Raw genomic sequence first — 14,022 nt, 5'->3', positions numbered from 1 at the left:
AAATGGGATCGGTTACTATTGTGTTAATATTAATTAATTAATTATTATTAATGTTATTGTCCGCTGCCACATTTTCTTGAGTTCTGGTGGTGCGAGGCCGGCCGGTTAGTTTTCATTCCAATGCAGATCCAGTAGCTCTGAAGCTGATAACCCATAAGAAGATCGTGGTTCGAGCTGGTACGGGATTATGGTACGGGATCATGTCTACCCAGATTGAAGTGCAAACAGAACGCTCGTTGTGTTGCAGTTACAGATTTGTTTGTGTTGATAAACGTTTCCGCAATGAGAGTGTGATGCTCACCAGTCCAATTCATTGCATCAACTGAACAAGAAATGAAAAACAATGGCATTATACAGAAACAAAACAAAATGGCATTATATGAAAACAAAATGGCATTATATTTACTTTACACAAAATGGAAAATAACAACACTTTTTTGTTTCTTTATTTTATTTGCCTTTTATTAACCCTACAAATGTGTCAGATCATTTTGCCTGACCCTGTATATTGCCAAGGCTCCACACTTACTTTTTGCATTCGTTGCACTGATGCGCCTAACTTTTTTCTTAAGGTGCACCAGCACAAAATGTATTCGCACCCAAATTTTTCTTTACGTCACCTTTAACGGCATACTTTTAATAACTCTTCATAGCATTCATACAATTCATGAGTGAGTCCACTCAAATTCACCCACGCTTTAACGCTCACGCTGGCGACAATACCTTCTAGCAGGGCTGTCAACAGACTTGCAGGGGCCCGGGGACAAGATACCATTATAGGGCCCCCCACCCCACCACTGCAACCGGCTTGTCACGACAACATACGCAGTACTTGTAACACTTTGCAAGCAATGACAGTGCAAAATTTCAAATTATTTAATTTGAAATGGACAGTTAAATTTAACAGACCGTAATGTGATGTGACACAATGTAAACAATTTCCATTTATTGCCCCATGTAGGCTATAATACAATACAACTGAGAGCGCTATGCCTGCGTGCTAAGCAACAAAACAGTATAACTAAATATACTGTGCCTGCCCCTTCCACATGGGAGTGAGGCCCGGGACACGCCCACTCCTCAGCTCTGACTGTGGGCTTCGTTTGTGCTGTTTCGGTGATGGATTCGTACAGTATTAGCGTTTGCTATGATACACAGTGTGTTGTAAACCCAAGATAAATCCAGTCGCCAGACCCGAGTCTGTTCAGCCTCACACACAAGCTCCCCACTGACTAACATATATCCCTGATCTCCCATCACCTTCTCTCTCATCGGCTCAACGCGAGCAGCATGTCTTGTCATACCGCAGCTCAATAGGCTACAAGCGGCCGTTGACAGACTCGAATCGGGCTTTGGTCACGGTGATCGTGAATGTAAACGTGTTAGCGGCTGTTGTTCGCTTACCGACATCACCGTACACAGCGTACTCTAGCCCTAGTTCCCTGGCTTCGTGTACCCCTTTTAAAAACTTCATTTTTTTCTCATTCACCTCTATGATCTTCATCTCTTTTCTTTTCTGCGCACCCGATTTATGACACCTCGCCATGTTTAGAGTTTATAACAATGACAGATTTTAATTTCCTGCTTTAGGGTACGTACGTAGTGTGGTCTTGAGTGCGCCAGAACAGGGTCAAACCATTCTCTGCTAAGACAGAGGGGGTGGGTGGGTGGCTGGGGGGGGCACGTTGTGCAAAAAAAAAAAGGGGAAAAAAATATATTTGAAATATTTAATATGTTAAAGTTTTCAAGTATATATAATACATAATATTTAATCAGACAATTATTTAAACAAAAAAGAAATATGTGAATGTAAAGTAAAATAAATTAAGGGTCATTCAGGGGCCCCTATGGTCTTGACGCCCAGGACTACATACCCGGTTGCCGGTTGGGGGAGAAAATGGATCGATGGAATTAAAAAAAAAAAAAAAAAAAAATTGCTTTTGACAAAAACGTAAAAAAGATGATGATTTTGACCAATGTTCTAGCCGATTGATGCACCCTTACTCTCTAACAGCATATGGCAAGATGTACTTTTTGCACAGTGTAATCTTCCTTGAAAATGGTAATAACACAATGGGTGTGTGATGCATGGCGGCAAATGAACGTGGTGCTGGGAGTCGCTTGTGTGCTTGTGAATACAAAAAAAACTGATGCCTTTGTGACAAGTGAAGGGAAATGTAAAACGACAGCAGGCTTTCAGCGGTGTGCGCGTTCAAGAGGTTTAAAAGTGCGTCTCTCCGTTCTCCGTTGTGCACCTTCCCTCCCCGTCTGAATCAGTCACTGCGTGAGTCTGCAAGGTGTCTGCCGCTTGTCAACGACGGGGTTACGTCAGTCAAAGTGACGCACCGAGCAGCCGTTTTGCTCGCGTGCCCGACGTAACTCAGCCATACGTGTGCGTTGTGACACACACAAAAAAAGGCTCAGGTGTATATTGACTTTGACAGTCGGCGATGACTTGCCGTCCTCTGGAGAAGTTGACAAAGCCGCAGCGGTGCTTTGACTTCCCCGAGAGTGACTAGATGCTTGAGTCTTAGTAGAAGAACGACGCTGTGACTGATGTAATGGGGTATCAAAAACGGTTGGGGTCGACAATTGTAAACGTTAACCCTGTCAAACAGAAACGGGACATCACTCACGAGCGACTCATCGAAGGCACACATCCAGACACACAAATACTACAGTTCAATCATTTTGGGCATAAATAGCACAGAGTAAATCAGCAGTTTGTTGACGAAGTAATATTGATTCTTTGGACAATGATACGATCTTTTCCAGTCTTATAGTCACCCACAATACAATTCTAGGGCCTTCAGTCGATTCAATACGATATTTCGTACACATTAAAAATATTAAGCAATTTTTTTTCTTGTTTTTTTTATTTTGTTATTGAAACATTACAGGCATTTGAATGAAAACCATTATTTTTACCATGAAGACAAGATGGCGATGTTGATCGATTTTTTGCAGTTTGATCGATTTCGATACGATTGTGCTTAGCCAATCGATATTTAGCTCCAAGTCAATGTATTGTTACACCGCTAACGAAAGCCACTTTCAGACATACGCTGAACTCCGGTTAAGTCCCGGGATTTAAAGGGGTAGCCCTTATGTCTGAAAGATGACACGGATATTACCCGGGTCACATCCTAGTATAATGTCCGGGATTTAACCGGGAGGCGGCATGTATGAAAGCAGCTGGTTAATTCCCGGGTCTTAGCGCGAAGGCTGATGACGTAAATATCATGGTGGGCCGATCGTCATTTCCTCCGTCTTCGCAGTAAGATGAAAATTGGTAAACAAACATCGCAATTATCAACGTGCAAATTAAAAATTAAAGTGCTACTGGATCTTAGAACTCAGGAAGAGACAGTCCATCAACCATCTTTGGAAATGTGTGGTTTATTTTTTGCCGATGCCGACCAAAAGTGATGTACTGTCTGGGTTATAAAATCCCGTCCCTCGCCCTCCTCCGACAGAGAGCAGCGAGTCACCAACATGGGACGAGTCTGTCATAACTTGAATTGAGTGTTATAAGATTTTGCCCTAGTGTGTCTGATCATTGTGATTACCCATTGATTTCACCTGTTGTGGCCTTTTCCTTGTGTGTTGACAAATCCGCTGCCTCTTGTGTCACCCACCTGTGCCTCATTGTCTCGTTACCCCTTGTCTGTGTAGTTAAGCTCCCAGTTTCTGTTAACTCCTTGTTGCGTCATTGTCGCTTTCATGTTTATTAAGGTTTGGTCTTGTTCATGTCAATTCTGCCGTCCATATACCTCGTGTTCCTGCAGCCTCTGTTTATGTAAGTTTTGGTGGTTTTCGTTTGTACTTTGTGTTTTTGTAGTTATCATTACATCATTTTTTTTAGTTCACCGCCACCCTGCCTCGCCCCCATGTCTTTGTTTCCATGCTTTTGGGTCCACCTCGCTTCCACGTCCAGACAGAGTCTGAAAGTGTCCAACCTGAGTAATTCCTGGTACATCTTCCCATGTCTGAAAGCTATGACTCGGGTAAATCCCACGTTGCATTACACAGGAATTTAGTTGCCTGGAACACCCAACTCCCCGCAGTTCCAGCTATAGAGTCTGGCGACCGTTCGGTGGATCAAATTCCCAGGGCGAGCAAAGACAACAAAGTGGACCAATCAGCGATGGGCTGACGTGTCGTTGATAAAGCGACCAAAAACTCTAGCGCGAGGGAATAAACATACGAGAAGAGCGGAGAACGGAGAGGTTTATCCAACATGGCTAGCGTGAGACACACCGTTGGTTTTAGTGACTCGATGCGTTTTTGGTCATTTAAAACTGAACTTACCGCGGATTGGAACATATTCTCACATCTCCCGTTCGCCATCTGTGTTGTTGTGGAGACGACTTCCAACGCGCAAGAGTGACGTTGCTCGTTAAGAACACGTCACGCAAATAAACGAATCTGATTGCACGGATGATTTCGTTCTGGCTCTAGAGGCCAATAAGGAGATTGGTCCCAGACTCTTCTCACAGTGTTTGAAAGATATAGGGAGAACAGTTTGGTGGTGCCAGGCAAGTCTTAAGTTTGCCTATGACTATTTGAATATTACAGAGGAGTCATGGGAGCAAGCTTTGTGGTCAGATGAGAGTAAAATAAGTTTTTGGTCATAATTCCAATAACCGTGTTTGGAGGAAGAAGAATGATGAGTACTATCTCAAGAACACCATCTCTACTGTGAAACATGGGGGGTGTAAGCATCATGCTTTGTTGTTTTTCTTAGCATATTTGCAAATGCATTTGCAAATAAACAAATCTGATTTCACGGATGATTTAGTTCTGGCTCGAGAAGCCAATAAGGTGATGGGTCCCAGACTCTTCTTACAGTGTTTGAAAAATACAGTGAGAATAGTCTGGTGGTGCCAGGCAAGGGATTCAGCGGGATATAAATCTGAAAGTGGCTTTAAAGGTGCTGATTCGAGTAGGGCGTGGGGGAAAAAATCAGCAAAACCAAATTTTAAGACTCATTTTACTTTTAGCCGGTGTACGACAAGCGATAATGTTTAACTCATAGACGTCCAATCCGTCCAGTTCAGCTGCAGTGAATGAGTGAATGGAAGTAATTCCCTTCTCCAAAATACTCTAAAGGTAAATATGGCAGGAAAAACTTGCAAGCATATATTTTCATGTGAATGTGAGGCTTTGTAAAGCACTTTTGGTCAATGTACTGTATGCTTTAGATAAAGCGCATAAATGGATAAATGGCGTTTCAATGGGGAAACATGATTTGAGATATGAGTTAGTTATGAGCTTGGGCATGCATCTGATTAAACTCATAAGTCAAGGTATGTGTCTTACGAGTCATTCACCACAGTAAAACTGACAAGAAGAACATTTACTGCTAAGCATGAGGCCTCCTACGGGTAAATCTTTGTAAAACATCTGGTTTGCTGCAGGAGACTCGCGTTCAGTGAAGATATGATTATGTGTGGGTGTGCTTTGCTCGTTATTCTAAGTACGCCGCACACTATAAAAACGAAACAACACGCATGCCTATTTGTTTCTCATCATGTTCAAAAGATATATGGTGACCAGGCTTGAGCAATCGCAGAATTGGTGATAAAAGGTCTTGCATTGTTGAGTCATTAGATGGCGCAGGTGTGCCTAATGTGGAAACTCGCCTCATGTTCACCTCTTGAAAAGGTCAGTTTGCCGACTCTCTGCTAGAAGAGGTCAGGGGAGGCTGAACTCTGACCTTCGCCTCGACACACATTCACAATCGACCGTGACAGCTGCTTTGACCCGTCTGTTGAAAATCAAAGCCACACTACACCGCTTTCATTTTGTCTTCAGTGGGCTGATGAAGAGCAGGAATACAATTTGAATGCTGTGGAACGAAATTATGATGAAAGACTATTTTCCTGTTCATGCGTGGGCTTTCTAACATTTTAAATATCCGTTAAGATGTGGGCAACTGTGGAAAAATGTAAACTAGTTAATGTAGAAAATAAAGTGAAAAAAAAGTCAATGCACTTTTAGCTGACTGCAGCTCCTGATGTCACTCATTAGGTCATTCTATGCCACTGATGGCTTTAGAAGTCACACATCCATGTAGTAAAGAAGGCTGGCAGTGAAAAACAGCAGTGTGTCTGACCTGCAGGTTGATAACACTTAAGACTAGGGCTGCAGCTATCGATTATTTTAATAGTCGACTAATCTATTGACTGGTTAGCTTGAATAATTGACTAATTGGATTAGGAAATTAAATGTGTTGCAGAATAAATTTTATGAGATGTAAAACAAATGCTTGCTAAGATTGCACTTTCAAAACAGCATTAAATGCGAATAAAAAATAAAATTCCAGAGTGTTTCTTCAAACTATGCATATATACTAAGAATTGATTAAAATAACTGATCTTAGTCTCAAACTGTATAAAAATAAATTTAAAAAAAATCCTGATCCAAATACAACAAGAACAATTGACTTACTTGCATAACAAGAGTCCACAGGCTTTAATGCTAATAAATGTAAACGTTTTTTTTTGGTTTGTTTTTTAACAATGCTCTTAACAAAATTTTCAAACACATATTTCCACGAAAAATAGCTAAACATACCAACGAACTAAATTATGAATGCATTAAAAAACATAGTAGCTCAAACAAAAAATTACCTTATGTTAGCCTTAACAGGGAGCAGCTGGATTCAGCCATGTTAAATGAGTTATGTCAGTTGAGTTATGTTTTTTGCTTTTAACCAAGAATCGAGACTCTTTTACGTCCATATTTATGAAGAATTCAGGGATTGAAGCATTTAATCACAAGAATTTTCAACGGAAAAAGCTCTTTGCTTACATATGGTGGCCTCTAATTTCCTTACTGACTAGCCTCTTAGTTCGCAAAATTTATGTAAAATAAATGCTACCTGCGCGTTTTTTTTTTGCTTTTAACCAAGAATTGAGACTGTTTTACATACATATCTATAAAGAATTCAGGGATTTAAGCATTTATTTACAAGAATTTTTAACGGAAAAAGCTTTGTTTACATATGGCGGCCGCTAATTTCCGAACTGACTAGCCTCATAGTTTGCAAAATTTATGTAAAATAAATGCTACCTGCACGTTTTTTTTTTTTTTTTTTTTTTTTGCTTTTAACCAAGAATCGAGACTGTGCACGTCCATATTTATAAAGAATTCAGGGATTTAAGCATTTATTCACAAGACTTTTCAACTGAAAAAGCTCTTTGTTTACATATGGTGGCCGCTAATTTACTTACTAAGTGGCCTCATAGTTCACAAAATTTATGTAAAATAAATGCTACCTGCACGGTTTTTTTGCTTTTAACCAAGAATCGAGACTGTTTTACGTACATATCTATAAAGAATTCAGGGATTTAAGCATTTATTCACAAGAATTTTCAACGGAAAAAGCTCTTTGTTTACATATGGCGGCCGCTAATTTCCTTACTGACTAGCCTCATAGTTCGCAAAATTTATGTAAAAATGCATGCTACCTGCACATTTTTTTTCTGCTTTTGACCAAGTATCGAGACTGTTTTACGTTCGTATCGATAAAGAATTCAGGGATTTAATCATTTATTCACAAGAATTTTCAACGGAAAAAGCTCTTGGTTTACATATGGCGGCCGCTAATTTACTTACTGACTAGTCTCATAGTTCGCAAAATTTATTTAAAAATGCATGTTACCTGCACATTTTTTTCCTGCTTTTGACCAAGAATCGAGACTGTTTTACATACATATCTATAAAGAATTCAGTGATTTAAGCATTTATTTACAAGAATTTTTAACGGAAAAAGCTTTGTTTACATATGGCGGCCGCTAATTTCCTAACTGACTAGCCTCATAGTTTGCAAAATTTATGTAAAATAAATGCTACCTGCACGTTTTTTTTTGTTTTTTTTTTTGCTTGTAACCAAGAATCGAGACTGTTCACGTCTATATCTATAAAGAATTCAGGGATTTAAACATTTATTCACAAGAATTTTTGACAGAAAAAGCTTTGTTTACATATGGCGGCCGCCAATTTGCTAATTTACTAGCCTCATAGTTCGCAAAATTTATGTAAAATGCATGATACCTGCACATTTTTTTTCTGCTTTTGACCAAGTATCGAGACTGTTTTACGTCCGTATCTATAAAGAATTCAGGGATTTAATCATTTATTCACAAGAATTTTCAACGGAAAAAGCTCTTGGTTTACATATGGCGGCCGCTAATTTACTTACTGACTAGCCTCATAGTTCGCAAAATTTATGTAAAAATGCATGCTACCTGCACATTTTTTTCTGCTTTTGACCAAGAATCGAGACTGTTTTACGTCCGTATCTATAAAGAATTCAGGGATTTAATCATTTATTTACAAGAATTTTTAACGGAAAAAGCTTTGTTTACATATGGCGGCCGCTAATTTCCTAACTGACTAGCCTCATAGTTTGCAAAATTTATGTAAAATAAATGCTACCTGCACGTTTTTTTTTTTTTTTTTTTTTTTTTTGCTTTTAACCAAGAATCGAGACTGTTCACGTCTATATCTATAAAGAATTCAGGGATTTAAACATTTATTCACAAGAATTTTTGACGGAAAAAGCTTTGTTTACATATGGCGGCCGCCAATTTGCTAACTTACTAGCCTCATAGTTCGCAAAATTTATGTAAAATGCATGCTACCTGCACATTTTTTTTCTGCTTTTGACCAAGTATCGAGACTGTTTTACGTCCGTATCTATAAAGAATTCAGGGATTTAATCATTTATTCACAAGAATTTTCAACGGAAAAAGCTCTTGGTTTACATATCGCGGCCGCTAATTTACTTACTGACTAGCCTCATAGTTCGCAAAATTTATGTAAAAATGCAGGCTACCCGCACATTTTTTTTCTGCTTTTGACCAAGAATCGAGACTGTTTTACGTCCGTATCTATAAAGAATTCAGGGTTTTAATCATTTATTCACAAGAATTTTCAACGGAAAAAGCTCTTGGTTTACATATGGTGGCCGCTAATTTACTTACTGACTAGCCTCATAGTTCGCAATATTTACGTAAAATAAAGGCTATCTGCACTGGTTTTTTGCTTTTAACTAAGAACTGAGACTGTTTGACGCCCATATCTATAAAGAATTCAGGGATTTAAGCATTTCGTCACAAGAATTTTCAACAGAAAAAGGTCTTTGTTTACAGATGGCGGCCGCTAATTTCCTTACTGACTAACCTCATAGTTCGCAAATGTACGTAAAATAAATGCTACCTGCACTTTTTTTTTTTTTGGTTTATTTTTCATTTTAACCAAGAAGCGCCCCATGTCCTGTCAATACATTATGAAGTCTATGGTTGAAGAACAAAAACAAGTTTTTTTCTAATGCATTTTAAATAAGTGAATGTTCACGTGAGTGATAGGCACAGCCCATAGTGGGGGCCCACTGTATGTACAAGTAGAACACTTTCATGTGGAAACGGTGTATTTGTTTTGGCTACAAGCAATATACTTTCTCTCATTGACGGCTTTCATGTCTGGCTAGAAGAAGAGTCCAGCTGGAATTCTCCCAAAAGGAATTAAAGCTAATGAAATAATAAAATGATTCAGCTGATGTGATCATTTTATTTAGCTGCGGTCGTCTCCGGCCGAGCCAAGTAAACGCTCGCTCCAATTTGTCCAGTCTGCCCCTCCTACCTGTTCGTATTTCTCCAGCTCCGTGTGGTAAATCTGTCGGATCTGCGTCAGCTTGGCCCGGTAGTCGGAGTGTTCTGCCGAGTTGTCGGCGCCGATGCCCCCGGTGGCCGCAGCCGCCGCCGCAGCGGCTGCCGACCCTCCGCCTTTCTCGGGCCCTGCGACGCCCTCGGCCAGCAGCATGTTGTCCAGGCGCATCAGCTGCGGATCAGGGGGTTCCTCCTCCTGGGCGCCACGAATACTGAGCACTGGAGAGAACACACCAAGACACGGTAGCGTCAAAACACTGACATCAATGTGACAAATTGTCACTCGAGGTAAAGTTTAAAAGAAAAAAAAATAGAGAACATTTTACAGTGACTCGGGGAGCATCTTAACCGTCTTCGGTGTCAGTCTACTGAACGATGCTCCTTAAAATATGGCCGTCATTTTAATGGATCAAGTCTGAGCCATAAAACGCTGGAGCCTAAGACGGGCCAGCAGCTCGGCAAGATCATAAAACGATAATTTCATAGATTTTGACGATCATTTCATGTAAAATAAATAAATATAAAATGAACAATGCTTTGCACCAGAGTTCATCTTTCATTGCGCTCCTTATGCTCAGGCGATGTTTAGTTTCTGGCTGACGGCTTTATAGTGTTGCATTTAAAAGACAACACCAATCAAACCTATTACGTTGTTATATTAATGCAAATACATGCCACTCAATTTAAAGTTTACGTTTTTTTTAGGAGGGCAGATCTAAGGCTTTAAATGGAAGAATCTTGATGGCTGAATAATAAAATCTAAATTGATGATCCGACTGAGGGTTTATGGGCTCAGCAAACATGTTGGAGTGCATTTTAAAGGATGTATCCGCGCGCGCCAGTACAACATCTACCGTGTTGCCACCCCGACGCAGCCCTCAGTCTGACGTCTGCTCACACTCACGCCGAGGTGTGAGCGCGTTTGAACCTGTCGTCACATGCCTGCGGCCCTCAACTAACACTTGGGCTGGCGTGATGAGGAGGGCCAAGTAGAAACATGACAAAGAAGAGGGCGCAAAGATGAGCATAACACACTGTAGGCCCGACAATGCATGTCCAAAAGGGATTTTTGAGTGTTTGAGTGAAAATGTGCAATATTAATGTATAGACCTTTACAATTACACAATTCAATATTTGTATTCTTTATTCCAATCAAGCTCATTACACTGGGACATAGAGTTCACCATCAGTTGACAAGACGGCTCCCACAAACATTGCGCCATGCCTTCCCGTTGAGGGCTGACCCAGGCAGAGAATTTGGCTTTCACTGTGATAAACTCAAACACACACTGCACTCAAACGCCGGATTTAGGTGGAAGATGGATGAAAGTTTACTGCATAAAAGCAGGTCTCATGAGTGATTTGGTCGAGGATTCGAGGTAATTATTATCTAAAATAGCCCCATGCATGCACTTTGAAACATTTTGAAAAAAAAGTGTGGAAAAAATTAGCGTAACTTTGGCTCGAAATATTTACGTGAGATGAATGAAAACTGCCTTTATTTATTTATTTTTTTTCAGCCATGAATCTAGAATGTTATCTCCATATCTATAGAAATTTGTGGATGTACGCATTTATTTACATGAATTTTCAACTTAAAAAGCTCTTTGTTTTGTGATGGCCGCCACGTTGGATTTACACAATACCGTAATTTTAGCTTGAAATATTTACGTAAAATGAATGATAATTGCCCGTCTTTTGCTTTGAACCAATAATTTAGACTGTTCTATGTTTCAATCCATAGAAATTGCAGGATGTACGCATTTGTTTACAAGAATTTCAACTTAAAAAGCTCTTTGTTTTGTGTGTGCCGCCATGTTGTATCCATACACAGTAGCGTAGGTTTACATTCAAATGATCAGGTAACTTTCGGCCAGCTGCCCGTTTTTTGGCAAAAAAAGTAGTAATTTCGACATTTCTGTGTTCATACAAAAAGAAATGGGCCTTTTACGTGTTTTATATAAAAAACAATGAGGGCCAATAGCCAGTAAGACATGCCCTGTGCTGAGGCAATAGTAACATCGGAATTCAACCTAAATAAGTTGTGATTGTATATAGAAAAATGCAAATTCTGCTTTTGTTGAGTAAAATTAAGATGTTTCTGCATGCTTTCCTCAAGTATTAAGTTTGCGATGTGAAAATCAAGTGATTTATTAGCTGTTGAAAACTTGCACTAAATTAAAAAAAAAGTTGCTATTTTGGGCAAAAACGTATATGATATGTTAAATATTGCTATTAATTCTGAAAATATAGGTGATTATCTTTGCATTTGGTGATTTCTGTGTGTCTAGCGTAAAATGTGAGAATTTTATAGCTATGAAGTGTTGTTATGCTAGTATAAAAAACAATTACCATATTTTTCGGACTATAAGTCACAGTTTTTTTCATAGTTTGGCTGGGAGTGCGACTTATACTCTGGTGCGACTTATGCGTGAAATTATTATATCATTTCACAGGTTATTTTGGTGTTTTGGAGTGACAGTGATGGTTTAGTAAACTCATTAGCATGCTCTTTATGCTATAGTTATCTGAATAGCTCTTAATAGCTATATTATGTTAACATAGTGGCCACGTTCGCATTTCATGCATCATATAACATTATCATACTGTACACTTATTCAGCATGTTGTTCTCTATTGTATTTTTATTTTAAATTGCCTTTCAAAATGACATACCTGTTCTATGTGTTGGATTTTATCAAGTAAATTTCCCCCCAGAATGTGACTCATACTCCGGTGCGATTTATATGCTTTTTTTATCCTCTTCATTGCACATTTTTGGGCTGGTGCGACTTATACTCAGGTGCGACTTATAGTCAGAAAAATACGGTAATCGATTTTATTAGGGAACGACTTTTAATTTTTTGATGTCGTTGTTTATGGCAACTCATTAATGCCTGAGGGAGACACGCCTGTTTTGTTTTTTTGGTAACTAGCGGATCTGGTTTTGGAAATATTTGAATTTTGAGTTTTTGAAAGTAGGCCCCGAGCCCCGTGTCCTGTCAGCTGATAGTGAAATCTATAACTGGGGCACAAAAGTATTCTTATTTTAGGTCTGACAGCAGTTAACAACTCAATCCAATAATGACCTCAGTTTTTCCCTATCATGTCGCATGTTTTAAATATACAATCCACATTTTCTTAAAAAAATATGAAAAACACTGCACTTAACATATGTTCTACTGTCACATGTCAAATTAGATATTGACATATAATGAAATATGAAAAAAACAGGCGTGAAATGTGAACATGGATATTTAATTTCTCCCGTATCTCTTGTACGTTTGCTGTTCTTTACAAGTTTGAATGACTGAATAATGTTGCTTCTTATTAAAAAAAAAAAGAAAAAATTGTCAACATGAAGGAGCGTGTCATTTTAGCAATGTACGTGCGATCATCATATACTTTATGATATCTCTCGGCATGATTTCCTGTACCAAAATATAAAAGCAGCAGTATGGGAAGTTGTTGGTGCTCAGAAAAGACCGGCAATTTCGAAATGCCCTCCATATTCATAGCCAATTAGAAACGAGCCAGAGGGCGATGCGTGTCACTGTCGCGTGCCGCTGCAGTCGCATCGCGCCCCATGTGTTGGCTTTCAGCTTAACGGTGATGACTTTCGCCATCGTTCATCGCCTCCCGTGTTTTGCCCCTAAGTCTCACACGGAACAGGACAGCGACAGACTGAACAGGTACAGAAACTATAAAGAGTGTGTGTCTAAAGAGTGTATCTATTTTCTTAACTAATTCTAACCTCTTTCTAGTATATCAGCGTTTATATGGTGTATCTTCATGGCGAGCCTGAAGTCATTATAATCACACAATGGCTGTGTTCATAAGCATTGTATATTTTGTGTCTAAACATTATTTTTCCCATTATCAGAGGTTAAATGTGCGATTTGCATACTTAAATACTTTGTGCAATCATATTTCACATGAAGGTCATTTATACTAGGTGTTGTCTATTGCCCCAAGTATATTGACCGCACATTTTTTCGACCTCTGTTAATGGAGGAAGTAATATTTCAGCACAAAAACTAACACTTATGAACACAGTCATTTATGGTGTTAGTGATAACCAAGCACATACACAATGATAGACTCGCGCACAGGTGCATGTGATAATGGGTAATAACATCATCACAAAAAAAAGCCATTGATCTGGGATACTCGCATTTCATTGGCTAACATAGTATTGGCAATGATATAATGGGTTCCTCCATTTCCAATAGCCACTTCATGGAAATACTGGCTTTTTATGAAAGATTAAATTGTTTTTTTCAATTTATTATATAAGGTTCATTCTGATGGGCTGCATTCTGGTAGGCTGCATGGTAAAGGTGTTG

At 39.2% G+C, this 14,022-nt stretch overlaps 1 protein-coding gene across 2 annotated transcripts in view; it reads right to left on the bottom strand.

The window, feature by feature from the left end:
- The window catches only part of LOC130929333 (pre-B-cell leukemia transcription factor 1), a 310,555-nt gene that overhangs the window by 33,580 nt on the left and 262,953 nt on the right, over positions 1–14,022 (bottom strand). For both annotated transcript variants that reach the window (XM_057856416.1, XM_057856417.1), the window contains exon 6: positions 9,652–9,896. In XM_057856416.1, coding sequence (XP_057712399.1) covers positions 9,652–9,896 — 245 coding nt within the window. The remainder of the gene's footprint in view (positions 1–9,651; positions 9,897–14,022) is intronic.

This window comes from Corythoichthys intestinalis, chromosome 14 (genome assembly GCF_030265065.1).
Source record: "Corythoichthys intestinalis isolate RoL2023-P3 chromosome 14, ASM3026506v1, whole genome shotgun sequence".
Classification (NCBI taxonomy): Eukaryota; Metazoa; Chordata; class Actinopteri; order Syngnathiformes; family Syngnathidae; genus Corythoichthys; species Corythoichthys intestinalis.
Note: the sequence above shows the minus strand (reverse complement) of the source record. Positions and strands in the feature narration are given on the sequence as shown.